Source organism: Oncorhynchus keta, chromosome 14 (genome assembly GCF_023373465.1).
Source record: "Oncorhynchus keta strain PuntledgeMale-10-30-2019 chromosome 14, Oket_V2, whole genome shotgun sequence".
In the NCBI taxonomy this organism is placed as follows: domain Eukaryota; kingdom Metazoa; phylum Chordata; class Actinopteri; order Salmoniformes; family Salmonidae; genus Oncorhynchus; species Oncorhynchus keta.
In genome coordinates this window covers 58,944,437-58,970,411 of record NC_068434.1, presented here as the reverse complement: position 1 = coordinate 58,970,411, position 25,975 = coordinate 58,944,437, and the positions used below count along the sequence as shown (strand labels likewise).

The 25,975-nt window shown below is 40.7% G+C and overlaps 2 protein-coding genes and 1 long non-coding RNA gene across 5 annotated transcripts in view; 1 reads left to right on the top strand and 2 right to left on the bottom strand.

The window, feature by feature from the left end:
• Positions 1-1,258: 1,258 nt before the first annotated feature.
• fgf19 (fibroblast growth factor 19) lies at positions 1,259-9,705 on the bottom strand. Its single transcript, XM_035787497.2, has 3 exons — positions 9,226-9,705; positions 8,305-8,408; positions 1,259-7,853 (listed from the first exon to the last, which is right to left on the bottom strand). Exons 1-3 carry the CDS (start codon positions 9,434-9,436, stop codon positions 7,533-7,535), a joined length of 636 nt encoding a protein of 211 aa, XP_035643390.1. The 5' UTR covers positions 9,437-9,705; the 3' UTR covers positions 1,259-7,532.
• Positions 9,706-9,945: 240 nt separating this feature from the next.
• LOC118393711 (uncharacterized) overlaps positions 9,946-25,975 on the top strand; it is a 63,520-nt gene continuing 47,490 nt past the window's right edge. For both annotated transcript variants that reach the window (XR_008064142.1, XR_008064141.1), the window contains exon 1: positions 9,946-10,304. This is a non-coding gene — a long non-coding RNA (uncharacterized LOC118393711). The remainder of the gene's footprint in view (positions 10,305-25,975) is intronic.
• Positions 17,071-21,965, bottom strand: LOC118393710 (fibroblast growth factor 4B-like). Of its 2 annotated transcripts, none has more exons than XM_035786722.2 (3): positions 21,388-21,965; positions 18,860-18,969; positions 17,071-18,176 (listed from the first exon to the last, which is right to left on the bottom strand). In XM_035786722.2, exons 1-3 carry the CDS (start codon positions 21,680-21,682, stop codon positions 18,000-18,002), a joined length of 582 nt encoding a protein of 193 aa, XP_035642615.1. In that variant the 5' UTR covers positions 21,683-21,965; the 3' UTR covers positions 17,071-17,999. The 2 variants fall into 2 exon arrangements, with proteins under 2 accessions (XP_035642615.1, XP_035642616.1); XM_035786723.2 differs by having other exon boundaries at positions 18,866-18,969.

Genomic DNA, 25,975 nt, shown 5'->3' with positions numbered 1-25,975 from the left:
TGAACCTTACATTGAAAAACAGTTGAGTTAACCATTTGTTGGTTTCTAAGAGCTTCTTCACACAATTGACATGTGTGTCACGACTTCTCCCGAAGTCGTTGCCTCTCCTTGTTCGGGCGGTGCTCTGCGTTCGACGTCACCGGTCTTCTAGCCATCATTGATCCTTTTTTCATTTTCCATTGGTTTTGTCTTGTCTTCCCACACACCTGTTTTCAATCCCATTCATTACCTGTTGTGTATTTAACTCTCTGTTTCCCCTCATGTCTTTGTCAGAGATTGATTTGTTGTCAGTGTAGTGTGATTGTTTGTATAGGTGCGCGTCGGGTCTTCGTACCCATGTTTTGTTTGTTTGTCTGTACATTTATTGTTATTGAGCATACTCTTGGAACTTTATTACACTCCATTTGACTCTCCTGCGCCTGACTTCCCTGCCACCTATTACACCTATGCGTGACAATGTGGTTTCAGTGAGATAGTCTTCCTGTAGATTTTCATATTGAGGTTCTTCATGGGGGAACTTCAGAATCAACCCAAGAGGAGATTCCAAGGCTTTCAGCCTTTTTCACGAAACATAAAATAGACAGACTGAAGATCATATTATTTGCATGAAAGTCAACAGGAACAAGCGACCGATGAGTAGATGAGCTATAGGCATTGTATTACTGCAGATGAGAGGTCAAACCTGGCTTTCACATCTGTGTTGTTTTGATGAAGCCATTTCCAAGTGATTCCAAATCCATAATAGAAGGAAACCTATAAAAAGAGGTGAGTGTAGTTTAGAAATGTATCTGCAGTTGGCGAGAAATTTGTTGGAAAACTCAAATCACACTTCTTTAACAAACCAGTAAGCCTATACGTGTAATGTGCAAGTAACAAAATCATATGTATGACTATAGGTGAGTAACAAATCAGCTGCTGTAACAACACTGGTTTGCCATGCCTGCCCTGGGGTTTTGAATAGCTATTAAAAAAGAGTGTCTAGTCAGACCATTATTACTGTTCCAGCTGGATGATACAGTACCTTGCGAAAGTATTCACCCCCTTGGCATTTTTCCTATTTTGTTGCCTTACAACCTGGAATTAAAATAGGCTTTTGGGTGGTTTGTATCATTTGATTTACACACTTGAAGATGCACTTTGAAGATGCAAAATATGTTTTTATTGTGAAACAAACAAGAAATAAGACACAAAAAAAACAGAAAATGTCATTTTGGTTTCCTTACCCTATAAGCAGTCAATGGACAAGGTATGACAGCAATTCATGCTTAGGTTTAGTTTATTTGGCACTGTTTCCACATGCTAATTTGTGGCATAAATCCCATTCAAGTCATGGGACCGATGTTAGCATTTTTTTGTGCATCAAGTTCAAATCATCTTAAGTGATTTTGTTGAGCTTCACAATCCATTTGAGAACATTTTGGATGGTTTGAACATGATGTGTGAAAAATTACAATATCAGTCACATGATGAATGGGATTTGTGACAAATGCTAAAACGTTAGCATGTGGAAACATTGCCAGCAAAACTAAACCAAAGCATGGATTGCTGTCATACCATGTTCACAGACTGCTTGCAGGGTAAGGAAACCAATGTGTCATTTTGAATTTTGGGTAAACTATCCCCTTAAACAGTACTGAAAAAATACTTACAGAGTGCATCAAACATGATTTAGACCTTGTTTATGGAAAACTGTTTATTTCTGTATTTCATGGTTGCAACTTGCTGAAAATTGTCCACAGTGTTCCTATCATCTAGTTTAATATCTTTGACTAGATGGTTTACAGTTTGTCAGAATTGGCTTGTTGTAGCATGTTAGAACTTACGCAGTAGGTAGGGTTAATTAACGTAGCAGGTTAGGTTTAGTTCAAGTGCAAAAAAATATAAACTTTTGATGTCAATATAGACATAACCCTGACTGAGTGATGCTCAACTCTCCTCCACTGAAAACTTGCCGCCATGTGATGCTCCATGTTTCATACCATCAAGGATTCCTTGACGCGTGCCTTCATCGAACCCCTTGCGGTACCCCTCTACGTGGAACCTGAAATCATTAGAAACTCATACGTAATCACGGAACATTGCTACAACTCTAGCTAGCTAACCATAACTATAAACAGACAGGCATCATGCCAGCTAGCTAAATAAACTAGAGCAAGGCAGTGTTTAGCCTATCTTCACTTTTGTGGGCCATTTTCGAAGAGTATTAAAAGAGTATATCGGATATTAGAAAGATGACTTGGTTAGCTATCTAGCCTAGCCAACAGCTCTCACTTCTGCAAACATTAATTTGTGGCTACAACATTGCTTTGGATAGCCCAACAGTTAGCTCGCATATCACTGCACTCTACTAAATTGGAGTTTGTTGGAGCCGAGGTTACAGATAAAACCAGTAAAGAGATGCTAGTGTTGAAAATAAACATTACATTAAGAGCTATATTGTCACATCTCACAATGAACATGACGACTAACACCATGAACATTGCCACTTAATTAACAGCCAGTGGATGTATCTCAATGAGTAAGGTGCTCTAGCAGTACCCAGTGCAAGCAGTGGTGTAAAGTACTTAAGTAAAAAATACTTTAGAGTACTACTTAAGTAGTGTTTTGGGGAATTTGTACTTTACTTTACTGGTTATTTATTTTGGTCAACTTCTACTTCACTACATTCCAAAAGATAATTATGTACTTTTTACTCCATACATTTTCCCTGACACCCAAAAGTAGTCGATACATTTTGATTCACACACTTATGTAGAGCACATCCTTGGTCATCCCTACTGCCTCTGATCTGGCAGATTCATTAAACACACATGCTTATTTTGTAAATTATTTCTGAGTGTTGAAGTGTGCCCCTGGCTATCCGTCAATAAAAAAATACAAAAAAATTGCTTAATATAAGGAATTTGAAATTATTTATACTTTTACTTTTGATACTTAAGTACATTTGAGCAATTCCATTTACTTTTGATGCTTAAGTATATTTAAAACCAAATACTTTTAGGCTTTTACTCAAGTAGTATTTTACTGGGTGACTTTCACTTTTACTTGTCATTTTCTATTAAGGTATCTTTACTTTTACTCAAGTATGACAATGTAGTACCTTTTCCACCACTGAGTGCAAGGAAAGTACTCATTTTCTTTACCCTAAAAAGGCCTACCAGGAGATGGAAGCTGCTTGAAAATACAGAAAACAAACAAACATTTTTGTTTATATGAATGACAAAACATTGATTAAAAAATAACAGGATTAGCATTCGCTGAATTTCTGTCCATGCATGGGTAGGCCTATCAGTTATCATACTGGCCTAGTACTTTGCCTATGGCAGTATATTTCATGTGTTATATCTTTAGTAGGCTACTGCCCCAACCCTACCTTCAGGCTATGCACAAACCCTACACCCCAACCCGAGCACTCCGTTCTGCTACTTATGGTTTCTTGGCTGTGGCAGGGCTTGAAAACTATTACGAGCTACAAAGGGAAACCCAGCCACGAGCTGCCCAGTGACACTAGCCTACCAGATGGGCTAAATGCCTTTTATGTTCGCCGCAAGGCAAGCAACACTGAAGCATGCATGAGAGCACCAGCTGTTCCAGACGACTGTGTGATCACGCTGTCCGTTGCTGATGTGAGCAAGACCTTTAAACAGGTCAACATTCACAAGGCTACAGGGCCAGACGGATTACCAGGACGTGTACTCAGAGCATGCGCGGACCAACTGGAAAGTGTCTTCACTAACATTTTCAACCTCTCTCTGACTGAGTCTGTAATACCTACATGTTTCAAGCAGACCAGCATAGTCCCTGTGCCCAAGAACACCAAGGTAACCTGCCTAAATGACTACCACTCATGTTGGTAGCCATGAAGTGCTTTGAAAGGCTGTTCATGGCTCACATTAACAACATCATCCTGGAAACCGTAGGACTTCCTGACAGGCCGCCCCCAGGTGGTAAGGGTAGGCAACAACATCTGCCACGCTAAGCCTCAACACAGGAGCCCCTCAAGGATGAGTGATCAGTCCCCTCCTGTACACCCTATTTACTCATGACTGCACAGCCAGGCACAACTCGAACACCATCATTAAGTTTGCCGATGACACAACATTGGTAGGCCAGATCACCGACAACAACGAGACCGCCTAGAGGGAAGAGGTCAGAGACCTGGCCGTGTAGTGCCAGGACAACAACCTCTCCCTCAACGTGATCAAGACAAGGAGCTGATCGTGGACTACAGGACAAGGAGGGCAGAACACGCCCCCATTCACATCGATGGGGCTGTAGTGGAGCGGATCGAGAGCTTCAAGTTCCTTGGTGTCCACATCATCAACAAACTATCATGGTCCATTCCCCCTGACATCACCGCCTGGTACGGCAATTGCTCGGCATCTGACCATAAAGCGCTACAGAGGGCTGTGCATACGGCCCAGTACATCACTGGGGCCAAGCTTCCTGCTATCCAGGACCTCGACGAGGCGGTGTCAGAGGAAGGTCCCAAAAATGGTCAAAGACTCCAGTTACCCAAGTCATAAACTGTTCTCCCTGCTACTGCATGGCAGAGCGGTACTGGAGCGCCAAGTCTAGGTCCAAGAGGCTCCTTAACAGCTTCTACCCCAAGCCATAAGACTGCTGAACAATTAATCAAATGGCCACCCGGATTTCAAGGTAAGGTCTACCGAGTGGGGCAGCGGTCTAAGGCACTGCATCTCAGTGTTAGAGGCGTCTCTACACACCTTGGTTCGATTCCAGGCTGTATCACAACAGGCCGTGATTGGGAGTCCCATAGGGCGGCGCACAATTGGCCCAGCGTCGTCCGGGTTAGGGTTTGGCCGGGGTAGGCCGTCATTGTAACTAAGAATGTGTTCTTTATCCGACTTGCCTAGTTAAATAAAGGTTAAATAAAATTAAAATAGACTTGTTGTATTCAGCGCATGTGACAAATAAAATTGTTTTTATTTGATTTACAGGGTAAGGAAACCAATGTTTGACTTTGCTGATAGCTATTGTAAAGAGGAAAAATGTACTTACTATGCCTGTGACATGTGGTTGTCCCACCTATCTATCTTAAGATGAATGCACTAACTGTAAGTCGCTCTGGAAAAGAGTGTCTGATAAATGACTAAAATGTCAAATGCACAAACAACCCCCTGTGACAAGTCATTGGAAATAATCATAATAAAATACTAACACAGATTACATCTGTTATACTGTTGTATGTCGTTTCAGTGTACAATAAGCCCATACACTGAATCATCAAAGCTACTCTGGACAAACTCAAGAGCGTGCGAGAGGAATGGATGATAATGATGTTTGTTAGAGTTCCAAAACTGATAAAGAATTGTGCGACTTCGAAAATGTTCAACGTGCTAGAATTGACTACACTGTGTGCCAATAATAAACACCTTTTTTTTTTGCATTGGTTAGTCTTGTTAAACCAAAAACTGCTGTGAGAAACTAATCATCAATATGGCTTTCTAGATCTGATGACTGATTGAATTATCAAAATGCATTGCAATAACACGGTATGCCAACAATGAGGTGACAACAATTACACATTTGGACAAATTATTTCACATGGTGTCTTTAGTAAATTTGAAAATGTAAATGCAAACACATATGAGTTCAAATTAAGGCCTAATTATTTAAAAAAAAAAAAAGCTGTACAAATACATAAGTATTTACAAATACAGTTGAAGTCGAAAGTTTACATAGAACTCAGCCAAATACATTGAAATTCCTTTAATCCTAGTAAAAATTCCCTGTCTTAGGTCAGTTAGGATCACCACTTTATTTTAAAAATGTAAAATGTCAGAATAATAGTAGAAAGAATTACTAATTTCAGCTTCTATTTCTTTCATCACATTCCCAGTGGGTCAGAAGTTTACATACACTCAATTAGTATTTGGTAGCATTGCCTTTAAATTGTTTAACTTGGGTCAAACGTTTTGGGTAGCCTTCCACAAACTTCCCACAATAAGTTGGGTGAATTTTGGCCCATTCCTCCTGACAGAGCTGGTGTAACTGAATCAGGTTTGTAGGCCTCCTTGCTCGTACGTGCTTTTTCAGTTCTGCCAACAAATGTTCTATAGGATTGAGGTCAGGGCTTTGTCATGGCCACTCCAATACATTGACTTTGTTGTCATTTAGCCATTTTGCCACAACTTTGGAAGCATGCTTGGGTCAATGTCCATTTGGAAGACCCATTTGTGACCAAGCTTTAACTTCCTGACTGATGTCTTGAGATGTTGCTTCAATATATCCACATCATTTTCCTTCCTTATGAAACCATCTATTTTGTGAAGTGCACCAGTCCCTCCTGCAGCAAAGCACCCCCACAACATGATGCTGCCACCCCCGTGTTTCATGGTTGGGATGGTGTTCTTCGGCTTGCAAACTTCCCCCTTTTTCCTCCAAACATAACGATGGTCATTATGGCCAAACAGTTCTATTTTTGTTTCATCAGACCAGAGGACATTTCTCCAAAAAGTACGATCTTTGTCCCCATGTGTAGTTGCAAACCGTAGTCTGGCTTTTTCTATGGCGGTTTTGGAGCAGTGGCTTCCTCCTTGCTGAGCGGCCTTTCAGGTTATGTAATTTACTGTGGATATAGATACTTTTGTACCCGTTTCCTCCAGCATCTTCACAAGGTCCTTTGCTGTTGTTCTGGGATTGATTTGCACTTTTCGCACCAAAGTACGTTCATCTCTAGGAGATAGAACACGTCTCCTTCCTGAGCAGTGTGACGGCTACGTGGTCCCATGGTGTTTATACTTGCATACTATTGTTTGTACAAATGAACGTGGTACCTTCAGGCGTTTGGAAATATCTCCCAACGATGAACCAGACTTGTGGAGGTCTACAATTTTTTTTCTGAGGTCTTGGCTGATTTCTTTTGATTTTCCCATGATGTCAAGCAAAAGAGGCACTGAGTTTGAAGGTAAGCATTGAAATACATCCACAGATACACCTCCAATTGGCTGAAATTATGTAAATTAGCCTATCAGAAGCTTCTAAAGCCATGACATAATTTTCTGGAATTTTCCAAACTGTTTAAAGACACAGTCAACTTAGTGTATGTAAACTTCTGACCCACTAATTGTGATACAGTGAAATAATCTTTCTGTAAACAATTGTTGGAAAAATGACATAAGTAAATGTCCTAACTGACTTGCCAAAACTATAGTTTGTTAACAAGAAATTTGTGGAGTGGTTGAAAAACGAGTTTTAATGACTCCAAAATAAGTGTATGTAAACTTCCGACTTCGACTGCATCTACAAAAATGTAGACAAAGTGCATACAGAGCCCCATATTTGTTTTTCCAAATACATGAATCAAGTATTTTCATTAAATAATATGGCTAAAAGTAAAGTTTTAAAAAATTATAATGAAATAAATACTACAATTGATTTCAATCCGGTTCTTCTTGGGCCTGTATGTTTGGAGTGGTGTATAATGTCATGTGCCAAAAATGAATTATGAGATTGGAGACACCTTGTAGATGTAGAAGCTTCTTAGTATAGATTGCACCATCAGTTGCTCATCTCTTATTGAAACTGGGGCTTTGGATTGAGATCTGGGAAAGTTTCCCAAAGGCATCCATAGTGTCTATGTCCAGGCCTGACTGAGGGCCTTGCTCGGGGTGGGTTGACAACCCCAAATCTGTTGTTATATCCAGGGGCAGGGTGCTCACCCTTGGTAGAAACTGGGACAGTGCAGGAATGCCTCTGTCTCGACCCTGGAGCCTCTGCCTGCTGCCACCCAGGCTCACCAGGGTCCCATGCTTGTCAGAGACATAAATATTGTAGCCGTCTGGGAGGATGTTTTCCTTGAAGGAGCAGTCATCTTTCATATAGGTTTTCTTTGGGGAGAGGAGGGAGAAAATAAGGTTTAGTGAATATGGAGTGACACACATAGGCTATTTGTCAGATCCTCTTCATCAAAGTGTGTCATCCTGACTGACTCCTGCCAGAAGTTCTTCGAGAGCTATTTGCATAGGGTACACAGAGTCACTAGAGGCCAAGGCTGTTATTCCTGTTCCTTTCCAATGAGGTTTTAACTATACCCTAACAGTGGACAAAGGTTGCTGCAGTGCCATATAACCTATAGTAAACCTATATATTTCTCAGTATTTGACAAATGTATTTTAAATCTGGTATGGAAATGTATTATTATTATTATTATTAATGTAACATTATATGCATCTCCAAACTATGACTTGCAGTTATTCACAAATCGGAGCTGCATCTGAAATTGTTCAATCAATGTGAACGTGAAATAAATGTTACAATCAAAAGTCAAATGTGACTTACCGATGCGTACAGTCTTCCATTCCCTTCCATGCAGAGATACTGCGAGGCTGCTACTCCTTTGATTGCGACACAGCCCGTGTCTACAGGTCGGATTTCCACCAAACCTGTATCAACACAACAGGTCATTCAGTTGACTTTAAATTAAAAAGTATTACATATTTCCAAATAATACTAAAACAGTAACAGAAATACATAAGGTCATACCAATAGACAACCACAACACGTGACAAGACAAAACATAAAACACGGGTTTATATTGTACCTAATCTGAATAATATCTCAAATTTGGGATGAAATGGGAAAAGTTCAGTATTTGGACATGAGCTGACTCCTCTTCTTATTTTGGATGTTATGAAGGAGATGGCTGAGAACCAGGTGGATATTGTGGTGGCTTCAGCTCTGTTGATTCTAGCGGTGGATCCCTCCAGGAGATAGATAACAAGTTGTAGATCCAAAGAGTGTTCAAGTGAGCCTCCTGATCAAACCATGCTTTCAAAATTGCCTTTTTATTTGCTGCAGTAAAGCCAGTTAAAAGTGGATATTACTCTTTGGAGTTTAGACAGGTTTACACAATTTCTAAATGAATTTGATTGACTATTAGGCATATCTCTGATGTATGTAGATTTTATGAACAACATAATAGAGTTACCATTTTAAAATCCACAAATTTCAAATTCATACTCACACGTTTTCAAATGACTTTGTCAAATGATGCCAATTACAATCCTCAACCAAAAGCTCACCACCTCTTTCATCAAAACAACCTATCCAGAATATGAGTTCTGGTCATGTAGTCTCCAATACATATTGTGAATGACCTTGCCAGTGATATTCAAAGATGGCAAAGTTAATAGGGTCTCCATGTCTCAACAACATGCTACTTTATCACCGCAGCTCTATTCATAGTGGTAGCCTACTTACTGTAAGAGCTCTGCTCAGGAGATCCGTGCACATTGCCATTCTCGTTGATTAGCAAATGCAATCCGTGTTTGGCCGCATACAGATGTCTGAGCCGGACCGTCTGTCCCCATCCGTTGGCTATATGAGGCCCCGAGTCTGACAGTGGCAGACAAACAACTCCAACAGCGAAAAACACGCTGACCATGCACACTGCAGTAACTGCAAGTGTCATTTTGCTCTTGACTATATCAAATTCTCTTTTCTGATGCTTTTCTCGGTCTGTTATCCCCAGACCGTCTCCCTTCTTTGTATCTGTCGTTATTTTCTAGTAAGACAATGTCCCAGCCTTTTTAAATGTGCTGCTTATCAGTACGATCGATAACCCTTTTCCCAAAGCCAATTCTGGGAACAACACAGCACACTCTCTCGACATCCAACAAAATCATAGGTGACTGGTGGCCCACGCCACGACCAAGGATTTATAACAACAGTTAGCCCTTTAGTTATCAAAGTCAAAAACATCGATGATCATATAGTATTAGAATTAATTGATTATAATGATATGTTTTGTTTAAATATGCAGATTCCATTTGATTTTATAGCCCCGTGTAATTCATAAGGTCTTGAGAAGTTAAAGTGAATTACAGGATTAAAGTATAGACATCCACTCGTCGTTATAATATAACAACAACCTTTTTAAATTAGGCTATACTAATTAAATCCGGTTTGCCATTGCTCAATCAGGGGGAGCGTTCCATTATTTCACTAAATACCAAGGGTACAAATCATGTGTAATTCAAACTAGCTCTGGCACAGGAGCATATCTGTCTTTGTTGAACTTGGTCAACTAGCACAAATAACAGATTTACCCCTCTGTTATCTGATTTTGACCGAGGGTTTCCGATGTTTAGTGTGCACTCGTGGTCAATTGACGAACTCCTCGGTGGACTGTGAAATGGAGGCTACATAGAAGTTAAACAGTAATTTAGAGCAAATATCCCCATTCATGAAAATGCAGCCGAGGACTGACATTTCAAAGCGCACTATGCCAGATCAGGTAGTATTAAAAACTGTGTGGACGGTCGAGACAACATCTCTCGGTGAGTACCTTATTCCAGTAGGCCAACATTTGTCAAAATTCATGTTTTGAATTCCTTATGAAACTGAAGTCTTTAACTTTATTCATAACATTATGATTTGACCGACTAAACGGGAGACTACTTGAAGATTACTGGCTAACCACTACAGACCGTGCTCTGCCTAAAATAAAATGGCCTAATTCTGTAAACCAGATTATTTTTCACTCAGTGGTCCATGTCATTATACTCACTAGGTGGCGCACAATACCACATTATCAATTTGAAATTCAAAACAGTCCTCGTGAGCTTCATGGAGTCATACCTTGACACATGCAATTGGTTGGTGAAGTTTGCGCTAATGACCTCTTCCAAGTTTACAAGTATGTTGGAAAGGAAAGGCCTGCTTTTGCGCACTTTTACGCCTTGAATTGGTGCACTGCGCATTTGCCTTACTTATTTGCACGGAGGCCAGCCGTCTGTTCAGGGTGATAGAGGTTGATGGTGAGTAGGGGAACGAACCTAGGCTGGTTAACGAGATGAGATGGTAGCCTTAACCCTTTTATAGCTACATTTAAGTGTAGGCATACCGAAAAGGAAAAGTAATATTGCCATGCTGATGTTGTCTTTTACTTTTGATCAGTATGCCTTGTCAGTCAGTATCATGCCCATAGTCTCACACAGGCTCGTGCCCTCTGATGATCGAATGGCGACAAAAACGTTGTGTTTTTGGTATACTTATTGGTAGACCTCGCGAATTGTGTGCTCCAGACCTCTTAGTAAGAGTCAGTTCGCGTGCCTCGACCAATGGCCCCATCAACAGGGAATTGAAGGCCTGCACTGCAATCCTGTGCTGTTACCTGATGGTGGCATTTGAGAGAACGCCTTCATGCTTTGGATGAGTGAGTAATGTTCATTGCACTGCTTGAGTCACAGTTTAAACTAGTCTCTCTTGCCAGGCCGAACTGCCTGGTGAAAGACTTGAGAAAAATGATGTCATGCTGAAATGAATCCATGGCTTCTGTGTGAAGCTCAGTGCAGAGGATGTGACATTCATAGGCCTACTGATCTACAGCACTATTGACCTATGCGGTCATCCTGATGTCCCATCGAATGAGAGTTGATTGCTCTGCTAATGCACTCACTGGCAGGCAACTTCCATCCGTTATTATACATATATATAGTAGTTTTATTGTAACATAGGATAAAATAGCGTAACGTGGCGCTGATCCTGTTGCCCAAGATTTACTGAGGCCACTCCTCTTGGGGCTCATTCAAAAATACTGTCTTACAATATAAATATTCTGAGAGAAAAGAGTAGAGCATATAAAGGATACCATCGTCCCTCCATAAACTGCAGATGGATTTTGTGCATAGGATGCACAGCTATTGTAGTGCATTGGGAAAACGGCAAAACAAGTTGACACACACAGAGTAATGTCATTGGCTGAATAATACGCATCTGTTACTTAGAGTCATGTTCTAGTTCCCCAGTAAGTAGGCTTAACCATCTTCTAAATCTCCAAGGAAATTTGTTTGTGCATGAAATAAGGGAAATGGCCCATGGCCTCCACTGTTTCTGCTGAAATGGTGACCATCGGCCCCATGATTACAGGTCTATGTCATTTCCTAAATGCCCCAGGACAGAAAGCATTACACAGCATGGAAGTGAAAAGGGGGGTGGAGTCTTTTCAGCACCTTTTGAAGTACTTTGTCTTTATAGGCAAACATCTGGAGGATCTCAAACAGACACCCCCCTCTCCCTCTTTCTCTCTCTTTCTCTCAGACATGTTTTAAGCACACATTTTAAGATTCTGGTAGGGATGTATGCATTTGTACGTAGTTGGTGTTCTGCATTCTGTTTGGTTGTTTTTCTCTGTAATGTTTTGAGTGTTATCTTCAGGTGGAATACTGTGGGACTGTTAATCCTAGCCGACCTGAGGAGCAACAGTAAATGCATCTGATTCCTATCAGGTCGAAACGCACACCACACATAATGTTTGCACCGCATTGATGAGCGCGGGATGCGGCTCGAAAACGTACCTCAATCCTATTATCCGAAGTGACAAATCAAGAACATTGAAATACTGCTCGTTCTCAATGAATCAGCATTTTTCGTCCTTATGCTAGTAAATGCTAAAGCTAGCCTAGCATGAGGACGCAAATGGCAGTTTAATTGTTTGTTAAACCAAGCAGTATTTTAATCTTCTCGATTTGTCATTTTGGATAATGGGATAATTAAGAGTACAATGCCATCTTCCATCCCTTGATTGAGGTACGTTTTTGAGCCATATCCCGCGCTCGTCACCACGGTGCAAACGTTAATGGGTGGAATGCATTTCGACTTGAAGAAAGGTACTGAACTTCAAGTCAAGTTTTGGCTAATTCAATCCATAGATTTAGCCATTTTAGAACAAAAATATACACATTTCCATGACTCTGTGTCGCAGTACATTCAAGTGAGACACTATCAAGGTTTTACTGTGTTACACTGAAACATTATGTGATGTAATAATACGCCTCTGAAATGGGCAGCAGCGTGACACACCCTGGCTCTGATGCTCTCCTATGTGCCAAGTTCTGCCAACCACACTCGGTCTGCCAAAGATGCCGCCTATTATCGTGGCTGAATAAAGCTAAACCAAGGGTTACGCCGAGGAGCCAGTCACCTGATAGTACACCAGGTGTTTGTTAACACAAACGGTTGTTTGCATGTGGTTTTAGGCCAGGTGTGGCTATTTGAATTTCCTTGCGTCTGGCTGATGTGCTTCAGCGCCTCGCTGTTTTATTTTGCCAATTAACAGTGTCATAGTGCCATAGATCAAAAAACTCCACTCATTGATGTCTTGAGAGAAGTTAGTTAATCTGAAGCATCTATACTGTGGTTGATTAGCAGGGAATAATGCAACCGTAGAAAAATGTCCATTATATCCTCTCTGCCGCTGTGCTTATGAGGGATAGATAGCCCCACACAATCTCATTTTGTTTTGACAGTAGAGAACAATTAAGCCCCGTCCCGCTTCATCCATCTCCTCTCATTGCTCCCTTTTCCCCTCAGAGATGATCCAGTCTCGCTGGCGTTAAAGACTTAGGCTTCGCTTGTGTTTGCCGGGCTGGATAAAGCAGCAAAACCCTATAAGCTGGGGCTTAGGAGGTGCGATACCCATGGAATCCAGGGACTCTGTGAGGGGGCCTAGATAACTAAGTGCTCAAGGTGCCCCTGCCAGTCAGCAACACGCCTGGCCCCATCCCACTGCAGCGTGATGTTTTAATCATTCTTTACAACTGGCATCTACACGGATGGCTTTAGACACTTGATGATCTTGGAGTTAAATAGACTGCTTTGTGTGTATGTTGGGGGGTGTGCAGTATGCAGTTGTCAGTCTTAAATAGCTTTTGGCAGGGAAAAACAGAGTTTGTGGAGATTGTTTGTGCCATTCACAATTCTGCAATATCACTTATTTAGCGTTTTTTTCTTTTGTTGCTAAATACATTTTTAGTTTGACTTGTTTATTTCACAAAGACTTTGATACTCTACCTCACATGCCTTGTGTCAGTTCCCCAGTGCCGAACCCCTAGTATTCACTGAACTCTGTTAGGGCAGAGGGACAAAGTCACATTGGAAATGTAGAATGGCTGCCTTCATCCTTACCTCGTTGGAATCCTCCAACACTCCCGCTGCCTATTTACATAGCGCCATCGGACAACCATTCAATTACCCATCTCTGTTAGTGAACAAATCGTTGCACGTTTCCCTGGCTGTCTCTGAAGTCCTTTTGTGTTTTACAGAACTTGAAAGGCACATCTGAAATAGAAAGACATGTTGGCCCGTGGGTTGATGGATGTTTATTTGGTTGACAGACAATCGAGTCAGGGCAGATGGATGGCGTGTAGCCACTATTTTTAGGGATTGTTTACAATCCTTAAACATTGCAGCCTCCGTTTACTGGAGCAGAAAGCTGTCATTCTTTCAGGCAAAGACGAGGCTCCATTTAGCTCGAGCTACCCAGTGGACAGAAATACATGTGTATTGAGTGGCCACACCTGTCTCACTCTTCCAAGGCAATTTTTCTTTGTGGCATTTATCAAAATGGACAGTTCAACAAAGAAATAACTTGGAATTGACTTAACTTGCTTTCCTCTCCTCAGTTTGACAGATACATTTCTGGTTTCGCCATTGAATAGTGTGTATTGTAGTGCGGTAGATAAAATAGAATTTGATGTGAAACTGCGTTAGAGAGCCATTGGAATCCTGAACTCCTATGTTATAGTCTGTGAAGACATGTTCCAACAAGGGTTCAGACAAGAAAGAGTCATTTTACAACATTGGGAGTTTTATTAACTTCAAATTTAAGTTAGGCATTAGTCATGTGCACAGCACATACGTCAAAATAATTTAACAAGACCTGTATAAAACTACAGATAATAGAGATGATGAGTAACAAAGACCACAGGACTCAAAGCACTTGTTACTTGAGACCCAAGAGCCCTCCAATGGGTGTAGAAACCGCACCGCAGTGGAAGAAAGGAGCGCCCAGAGGAGACAATAGATGATGACCATTTAACACTGAAAACATTCTCGTTATTCTGCACTTGAAGTTCTTGTCTCTGTGCCGTCTCATCAGATGGATTCAGGGATGGATTTAAAAGTCTGAACAATTGTTCAAACTCTCTTGTCTACACGGTGCACTTCTCCGATCATTGTGTTTGTGTTGCTTGTACACGTGTGTTGTGTTGCTTATGCACTTGCTGTGTAAGCAAATGAGGTGACTCTCCTGGGGTTGGAACAGGGTCGATGGGAAGGGTCACAGAATATTTGCCAGTGGCTTCTCAGTCTTTTTTGTAAACATTATGGTGAGCCATGCAAAACAGTCTGTTGGGGAACGTTTGGCACAGCTGTGGCAAAGGAAAATAGTTATGGGATTGGCAGTGCAGCCTGATGTCTCGGGTGACTAAATAATATTACCAACAGGTGTTTTGAGTGTCCAGGTCATATGTGACAATATTAAGTTTGGTACAGCATTGGATAGCTCTCTGACCAGTCGGTCTCAGGAGCTGGATGGTAATACAAGAGCATCATTGTCTTGACTCATTTTGGCTGCCGTGTGCTTGTCTTTTTCTTTTTTTTTTTGAAGGGCGAGACGGGATCTAGGTTAGGATTGTTTTACGGGAGACCTAGACTTCTACAGCAGGTGTTTAGAAATGGACACCGAGAGTTCACCAACAACACCCTGAGATATTTGCTGGAGCCTCAGCCATTCTATTTTGTACTACTACCCAGTGAGACGCATTTAGAAAAGCTATTTGCTGTGTCAAAAGTTACGCCTCGTTAGATTTCTCAGGATTTGGACGCTAATTGTTACTTTTGTTATATTGACTATAAAACAATGGGCCTTCGCTTCGAGTTTGAGTTGTCTGAAATCAGTACTGTACCTTGTAAACTGCCATGGTATGTGGAATGTTGAACCTGAGATGGAACCCTCTCAGAAGAGAATGAACACCATCGTACAATCTAGAACTATTCTAATAGTCCCAGTCGGTATTAGATAGAACGCTGCAGCCCTGCCCGCTTGTGGGGAAAACATCCAGTGGTTACATAGGTTGCCCTGTTGGCTCAGAGTAAAAACGTTACCTTTTTTCAAATGCAACTTTCTTGTTGTCTGCTTGTTTTAGTCCATTACAAAACAACATTTACGAAAAGTACAACATGCCTAAAGATAACTTTTCAACATGGCCAGCTTCCTAGTGTTCTCACTACTTATAGAACAAAAAAATCATAACATTGTAGGTCTTCCCTTATGCCCCTTTTCATGACAGTGCTAGCAGCCACGTGAGTGGTAGCTAGCTAACATTAGCCAAAACTAACAACACAAACAAATGGATTATACAGCTACAAGTAATGAGTGGAGTTACAAATGGACTATACTAAACAAGTTAAATGTCTTGGCTGTGATGAAATGTTTTCCACACACATAGCTACGTGTAGCCTACTTGGACACCGGGTCCCCAGATTTCCTGCTCTCTCCCACGCCGACTAGCCTGAAGCCCCAGCACAGGGCTCTTCTCGCAGGCTCTATTTCCCTACGTGGGAGCATTGCGAACCGTAGGTCAGGATTTTTTGGACCTGGTTACGTTGAACGCAGCAGCTTTTCGACATTGTAAAAAAAAACGATGAAGAAAGTTGCCTCTTTTACAATGGAGGTCAATAGGAAAGAATTTTGGTTTTCCCCAATTTGTGGTGGAGGGAATTCCTTATTATTATGTGAATACCGACTGGGACTACAGACGGAGAGAGAGACACCCTCTGGCATGGGCCATCTCCTGGTCAATCCCCTTCGTCTGTGAATGAATGATCCCAAAGGAGGAATAACAGACTTTTTTGAAGCAGCATCGCTATGCTCCGCCAGTTACCAGGGGTTATATTTACAAAATATATAGAGAAAAATATAGGGTTACCGGTTAAGCATATAGTGCAGTCTAACAGCTGTCTGTAAATATTCCCACCATGATCATCCTTTCTAAAAGTAAATCACAGGGTAAAGATAGCTCAAACGTGACAAGGCGCAACTGGGACAAAATGGCTGCCTGAACTTCTGCCTATGGCATGGTGCTCCGAGAAGATTAGGGCTAATCTCAAACTGGTTCAACAGAATTACTTCAGGACAAACTCTAGAAAAAGGTTTGAGGGGACTTGTTGATTATGTGAGGTAGAGGATAGATAACAAGGACAGTGGGGGCAATGGGAGGCAATGCATGCCCCCCCCGCTACAAAAAAAGTATACCTTTTCGGTGTACACACTTGGAGAAAACAACCTGTGACAATCATTACATTATCTTGCCTTCTTTTTTTTGCACTCGGGGAGGAGCTCTGATGCTGAACTTGTGGTGATTTAAATGAATCATTTTGGGATCCATATATCCTCTATACAGCTGAGGACTTTGATTTTTTTTTAAACTTCCCCTCATAAAAGCTGTATGTTATAGAGCCATGGCTATGGTTTCTGCCGTTTGTGTCAGCACACTGACCTTGCCTATAAACTCTCAAATTCTCTGCTTATACAATGTCAAGAAGATGCCTCTCTCTATCCAGAGTCTTATAGATCTGACAAAGATTGACTGCAGAAAAGTTCAAAGTTCAACCCCCTGGCAGAGCTAAAAACAGATTTGAGAGGATAGGACTTCAACGCGGCTCATTCTGTAACCAGTAGTAAGCTGATACTGTTTCAATTAGACTCCAATGCCTACAAAGAGTCCTGCCATTGGACAATTGCTTCTGCTTCTAAAACCAATCATTTGATATTTCCCTTGTTTGAACATCGGTCTAAGACTTAGAAGTTAATTCCCTAGAAGAAAAATAAGTCATACAAAAGTATCCTTTGCTCTGTCGCTGTAGAATATTTTGTCTATAAACAGTGCAAAGAAAACCATAATTCAACAAAGGAATCTCACTTACCCAACACTTAATAGCAGCAGACTTCTGATAAATTAAAAAAACATAAATAAATGTGTTGATTTCTGAAATTCCCCCTGACGTGAGGACCTGTTTCCCGCCCAAATACAAAATTGTTTTACGTAATAAATAAACTGATATACAAACTTATACATAACATGTTAAACAGGATGATGCACTTAGTCTTGCATAAAACTCCAGTTGAAAGTGCATCGTTTTGAGTCCCCCTCACCCCACCTTTATTGAGGTTAAGTCTATTTCTGAGTGACTCAGATTCTTGGCAAGAAATGCGTCACCGTCATGGCTGGTGACACTCGGTTTCCCCTTTTTGTTTTACCAGTCTTGCTTAGTCCAATGTACATCGTCGGGTATGCCACCGATTCGTAAGCGTTGTAATTATTTGCCAGGAGAGTTTCTTTGAATTTGCACTCGTTGTTGTAATGAACCTAAAACAGAGAAGATTAGAAGGATGTTTAATTATAGGCTATAGGTGTAGTATGAGCAGTATAATAGCATAGACAAGAGCTCGACGTGACCTACTTTGTGGAAATTGAAACTTGACAAAATATTGTATAATGTTAACAGTTATATTCCATATATCCTTTAATGAATGACATGGGGGTAGGTTAGTCAATTTGACTGCTTTGTTTTGCATTTGTTGATGCTTTTGTTTGGTAGGGATAACCGGGGCAGGTGATTAAAACCGATTTACGTAAGAGCCACAATCCAACTATTTAACTATCCCATCAAGAACATTCATGAATGTGCTGTGTGGTGGGGTCTATAGGCAGTGTGTGTGTGGGTGGTCTTTTGGGCCAGTTTTATCTTTACTCTGAGAAAGACAGTAGGTGCATGTGGTGGCTGGCAATGCTAAGAATGGAATGTGCAGTCTGAATGATCTACTGCGCTACCGTTCCTGGGTTTATCCGGCCCACAATGAAAACATGGCCAGGCACTGGAAACATGCCATAACCCAGCCCAACAATGTGACGCGGAAAGGAGCTGTCGGGGGTGCTGTGGTGTATGTAGCAGAGGAAGTGGTTGCTACAGCTCAAATGGTGACATGTCATCGAGTAGGCTACCGATAATAACATCTCCCGGCAGAAATCAACCGTAAATCATCTCGTACACTCACAGATCCGTACAGCTTCCCTTTGCTGTTCATGGCCACGAATAGACTGCTTTGGACGCCAAAGATTGTCACAACTCCTCTCTCTACTGGAGATATCTCAAGGAGACCTGGAAAGAAGAAAATAAAAAGTATGTGGTTCACAAGCAACTAACTGGAGACAGAAACAAACTTTTTTTTTTTTATGTGCAAACATGCATCCTCCAAGAAAGAGGCTTGTAGTCACTGGCAATTTAGAAGCTTTTGTTAAGGCCTAAAGTGCAAATTATTATTAAACACCAAATATCAGTTGGTATTGTGTAATATATAATGAAATTAGCAATTGTGAATATTAAATATTCAATGCAATTCAACAAAGTACTGTTTTGCTATGTATTTACTGCAGCATACTAAAATATTGTGTTGTGGGGGAAATATTGTGGGAGGAGCTAATTAACATATTTTAAGGCGTGCCTTGTAGTGGGTATATTTGTTGCATCTAATAGCGAGAGTCCTGTACCAATTTAAGTGATATGTGGTAGTAGTTCCCTGACCATTTCAATGTATATAGTGAACAGATCAGAATGGTAGCGGGTCTTATAAACCTTTTAATGGTTGAATATTTACCCAGGTCCGTTTGACCTGATTTGCCCTGTAATCGGCCAGTTTGGAAGACTTTGTTTCAGCCTCTAGAAATGCAAGTGATAGAAAGCACCATTAATATGCAAATGCATACAGCCAACTTGTTTGCTCTAATCCCTTGAAATTACAGTAAAATACTGTAGAAATAATTTTCTTACAGTGCACAGACATTAAAAGTGACTATTAAACTGTATTTCATTGCTCTGCAATCAAGTTACCATGAATATCTCAGTATTGTATTGACAAGATATCTTGTTGTAATTACAATTTATATTGAAGATCAATGTATCCTCTACTACAACAACATTTTCAGTAACGTTACAGACATGTTTACGTGCTATGACTTTTTACTTGCTATCAACCTTGGTTGAATGCACTGACTATAAGTTGTTAATTAAGGACAAGAGCACCGGTGAATGAACTAAATGAAAACTTGCTAAGAACACTGGGTAATATGTCACTGCAGGGGTATTTCCAGTAATATACAGTAACATTTTTGGTACCATAAAATGGATAACAGTAGCTGTATTGTATAATAAATTAGAGTAACCTACTCGCCAATTGCTGCCAGTAAGTTACTGTACATTTTACAGGACATGTTTGCCAGTGCATTAACACACATTGACACATCATTTGTTACAGATCAGGTCAATCAAGCACGCCTATGGACCTCTGATGCTGTTCTTGTGCCTTTTTGTTAAAAGTGTGCAAACGGAAGCATCATGTGTTTTCGCTACACTCGCATTAACATCTGCTAACCATGTGTATGTGACAAATAAAATTTGATTTGATATGTCACTTTCGAGTCCAGAATGATGTCTGACTCCCTTTTTGAATGTGTGTTTATGGCGACTAGAACTGTTCAAACAGAATCTATGTAATGTATATCGCTTGAATTGTATGTCATGTCTCAAAATAGGCCAAGGGAACACAAAACAACCTTTGCATTCACAGGCAGACCGTGTCGATATAGGCGATCGGGGCGTATTTGTCACATTATGTCGTTGAGAAGATACAGGATCATATTTGCAATGACAACTGTTAGACAATTAAATGTTATTTGTGTCTGCAAGTGTAATCGAATATGACTTTGTCTCGAGCGGACATTAATTTGACACGCAAGGCCAAGGGGTTAATTTACCGTAACATATGGGTTTATCTCCGTCCTAACTTTAGGACGTATTGGATCTTGGCTTGGTTCCTAGAAATCTCTGATTTCAGACACTGGTTTCAGAGTGGAAAGCACCCACACGTCATTTTTAGCCTCCAGATGTTCCAACGCATGCCCACATTATTCGCTCCTTTGACACAAGACACTTAGGCCTATTTATTTAATAGGAGCATCGCTTTTTAGATTGCTAGCATAGCACTGCATGTCATCGATGCCACACAGACAACATATTTCATCAGCAGTGAAATAAGAATCACATTCTAATCCTGCAATCAAGTCCTATCTATTCCACTTTCAAATTAAACACATTGGTAAGGCATTTCAAACCGTGCCAAGAGACTCCTGTCCCGACACTGACACTATCACATAATATGCCATATATTCATCGCGATAATATGTTTATGAAGACACAATCTAGCAGTCACTTCAAATAAGTATAGGCTAATTGGAATACACAAGTGGCACATAAAAACGTGTGTTTTTATAAATAATGTTTGGGGGCGTAAGTCACTATTTTTTATAATTGATTGCATGAAATATGTTATGAAATATTGGATTTCATTTTATGAATAGCCTAGGCCTATTCTAATACCAATGGTTCGAACGGGCTATAAGTGCATGGAATGACCAGGCAGGCCAGAGATCAGGTTGGGAATGACAGCACAAGAGGCATATGCAACTAATGCTAGAAGGCAGTCTAATGCGTGAAAAGTCGAAATAATCACGTTGAACTTACTGTAACGGTTTTCACTGTGCACTCCTGTTATTCTCCCATCGGGTGAAACTTGAATATGAAACCCAATTCCTACATTGCAATAAAGGCGTCGTAGCCGTTTAATGCCCATAAGATAGTCGCTGTCCCGGTTTATCTCTCTTTTCTCCCCGGGGATCCGAGCCAAGGACCGCGAGTAGAGTGTCTCCCAGTGTCGTTCCACTGTGCCATTCAGCCTGCCAGGGAAGGGGGCACAACGCACCAAACTAGTCATCAGTCCCAAGACCAATATTGGTAAGAGGGCCGATTGAAAAGCCATCCTTGCCAACACTGCAGTAGCCTACAGTGTTTGAGGGAGTTTAAGGGACTAAAAATATCACCCCAGTGCCAGTCTTTACGTTGAACTCCGAATAAGTAAAAACGAACGAATGAAAAAAAGCAACGAAAGACGCTCATTCCAAGACAAAGATGAGTTCCCGTTGGTGCGACATCTATTGTTGCTTGGTATGACTGTCCTCTCACAGGTAACGTGTGTAGATTCGTGTCGAACTTGTCCAAGTATAAGTTGAAGTGTTGGCCGTCTAGGCAAGCGCGGCTCAGCCATGCCGCTTTTCCCTCGTCTACGATATTTATATCTGCTGCGAAATTACATCACGCACTACCTACTGCATCACGGGACAGTATTCTAAGCGACTTTAAACAGATGGATCCCTCATAATGTACATGCTGTGCCAAGGGAGGGGGGCGTTTTAACAAATGTCAAAACTAGACTTGCCCAGATAACAAAACGATATTTGCCAGTGTTCACTCATATTGAAAAGAGCAAGACTGCGGGAAGTTGTCTATACAAATAATGCCCTTATCTAATAGTGAAAATGAGAATAAAGACGTTGTAATAGGGTTTCATTGTGTAAAGCTTCTTTCATTATCGGACTGAAATGAAATAATTTATGTATGGGAGGATGTAAAATAGGAAATAGCCAAGTTTACTGACTGCTGTGTCAGACAGGAGACAGTTCTATAAATGAACAATAACAGGAAAAAACAAAAGTTGAATTCATCGAATTGAAAACACTAATTTAAGACGGGCAGAAAAAAATACCCCGGTTCTTAAAGAGAACAATGGTGAGACTAAATAGAATATGAAAAGCATGATAAGTAGATGCTCCGACTGATAATCTGCACAGTGAAAATAGTGGCACAGAAAAGCCATTCACGACTTATTCAGTTTTCTTTGCCTGCCTTGTGGAGGATATCGCGACAATGTGAGTCATTAGGCTATTGCTGGCTCTAGCTTTGTCAGTTACAGTAACATCAATAAAGTGTAGACTATAACATCGCTGATAATGATAAACAATTATTATTCAATTTACGAACACATTTGAGAATGTGGACAATGCAGAATGTTTGCTCACGTTTCATGTGGTCCATAAGCTTAGTGAATATTTTTTGGGGGGGAAAAAAGGTTTGTGTTACATGGCCAATATCAGTGTCCCCAAAGCAATTAAAGTTTTTATTTTCTTGTTTTCAGTTACTGCGTTCGTCTGTGTCCAAATAATGCCCAAATTCCATCCCAAGTTCCATCTGCATGGAATTTGGCAGTCTGCATGAACTGTCTACTATAAGCCGCCCATTTTGCTTGTACAATACATAAGTTACTTACATCTCTACACGTTGGTGAACTGGATTGGGGGAAACAATATTTTCATTAGTCTAGTCAACTAGACTAATGAAGTAAAATATGTTTAATCTTGAGTGCACACTGGTGCCATATAGGGTTGTGAACAGTAAGTATCTTCGTTCATCTCTGATTTTTTTTTAAACTATGCGTAGAGAAGGAAACAAACTATTCCTTGGAAATCGTTGGTGGGTTTACCGGCGCTCTTGTGGACCCTGAACCCCCCGTCACAAGCTGATGATTCTCATGAAAACTTTTTCTCATGTTCACGGTTGGGTAATTCTCAATGTATAGGCTAATAACATTCCCCCCCCCCACTCTATGCTGCAAATTGGAACTTTAAATGCAGTCAGATCTTGGAGCCGTACCCCGAGTTGTTGAACCTTTAGCTTGGCGGCCCCTCTCTCCTGGGTTCGCTAGTTCACTATACGCTGCCTGCTGATGACACAGAAGACGCGTCTTTTTTCAGTCGGTTCATTTGATCTTTTTTCTGTGTCTCACACGTTTGTTCTCTGCCTTATGGATCGTCAAAAAGATCGGGAGTGACATTTGTTGTTGCGTTGGCAGCGATCACTGAGGTATACCATGGATTGTGACTCGTTACCATTGTACACATTCAGTACAACGTTGGTCTATTTGTACACGTTTGAGCATCGATTCTGGAGGTTTTCCCCCCCATGTCAACTGAGCTGCAGGCCTATACTTTCCCCTGGTTTCGTTTTGGATCAATTCCTTATAAGTGATGGGAAATAAACTATTGTGTAAATGAAGCAGACGTCAAAAAGCCAACCCAAACAAATGTTTTTATAATTGATTTAATAACTTGCAGACTTTTCCAAGCAAATATAACGGACTTACACAGTTTCTAACGGTCTTCTGCAGATATAAGTTATTTGGCATACTTCAATAAGTGACGTTTTTCCTTTCATGTAATGCTGTGGTGCTGCTCTCCATGGTACTGTAATGTGTATCTGCATTTTTAAGTAGGCTACACATCGCGCTGCATTGGGATTCGCTATCAATGGGTAACGTTTTGTTCGACTTTTTTTTTTTTTTACTGTCTTCGTGTTAGTTGTTCGGTTGCTCAATATATATATTTTTTTCACTGACATTTGACTGAATACATTATCGACGTTTCTGTCTTGATAGCTTGAGGTTACTCCACATCTAAGCCTGTAACTTTTGAGCATGTCTTTAAACGTGTTAAAACAAGGACACCATTAGTGTGTAAAGAGGATGTTTGAATCTGACAGCACTTTCGTCAATTGGCAGGTGGTTGTAGCCAGTTTTGGTCCAAATCTATTGTTCTCTTCACTCAATCTCTCCTGGTCAGCAAGACATTCGACAAGTGTCTATGATGTCTGCCTCTGCTTTCGGCCCTACCTGACGATTTCGAGGGACACCGTACACTTAAATTGCCCTTCAGGTCTTGCACGTGAAAACCCACCCCTTGTCCACTTACAAAAGACAGCTGGCAGAGCGCTATAGTGTATTATGCAAGGGACTGTTTGTTCACCGATCCATTCACTCAACTTTAAACCTTTTTGTTTAGGTTGTAATCGGCATTTATACATTATAAATGTGCGAGCTATAAAGGACATTGACCCAACCGCATGCAACTGTGATCTATACACTCAAAGTGTAGGCTATGCGTTGATAGGCTGATATAGTCACACTTCAGTGTTTTGATTTTGGATGTTGCCGTTACCCGTAACTGCACATTTGTAAAACAACCCGATACAAACCGTAGAAGCTATACACTTGATACCCCTATTTGAAATCTATTTTGTGAAAAGGAACACGATGATAACATTTTAGCATGCTCTAGGTCTAGGATTTTGCATAGTGCACATGACCTAAAGTCATACTTGACTATGTATTTCATGAGTAAAATCATTCAAAGCTGTATTCGATTTGTTTCATATTTCCTCAGTGCTGAAACGGAGCATTTCCACAATTTTGTTCATTTGAATATCATCCACTTGATGATATTTCAAGTTTGATTTGGCCAGTGTCTATCTTTTTGCCTATAAAGGGTGAAATCATCCTGGTTTGATCTTCTATGATGCTTACTACTAGCAGTTACTGCTGATACCAAACTCGGGGACCTCCTATATCACGTGGGTTTCGTCAGCCAGGCTAACTGGCAGTAGGTGAACAAATCAGCCATTTCAGTGACTATCATTTCTTTTGTCGTTTTCGTTCTGCTGGTGAAATAACATTTTAAAGTGAATGTCACTAATTGTGTCAAATGTGTTTACCAAAAAAATTGGTATAACAATTTTCCTATAGACTCAGGGGTGGATGTTTTCCAGGAAGGCTACGTCACTTTTATTTTAACGTCAATAGATCAATAGGCCTACTTCAAAGGCCCATCACTCTTGTGGGATAGAAGTCGTGATTTTAACTTTTGCTCATTATTTCACGGCATCTTATAAATACTTGCTGATGCGCAACAAATATTATTTGAGACAGTCTCGCACAATTTGGAAATTGTGTCTATATTTATATAAGCACCATTTAGTTCACGTCAATATGTCACTCCTCAGTCAAGTTATTTGACGACTTGGAAGATGCTCAACAAATAAAATATTTGAAAACCAAAATAGTGAAATGTCTCTTTGGCAGAGAGGTCATGGTAAGCAGTGCAGACTGCCTGCACAGGACGGTGACAAATTGCCTCCCACAGGTTATGTGAAGGTGGAATTCCTGGCCACACCAATTCGACAGGCGTGAGGGCCTGTCTCCTGTTGGCGAGACAATGAATACCTGCTATTTTAATTTGGTGGGACATCTTTCACTGATTTGTTAAGATGACATGTTCAAGCAACAATAATAGTAGCTTATTCAAATTCTTCGATTTCATCTTTGCATCTTGATCACTCCTCTTCGTTTTTATCATTATTTTGACGATTGCATGGTTATTATATTGAA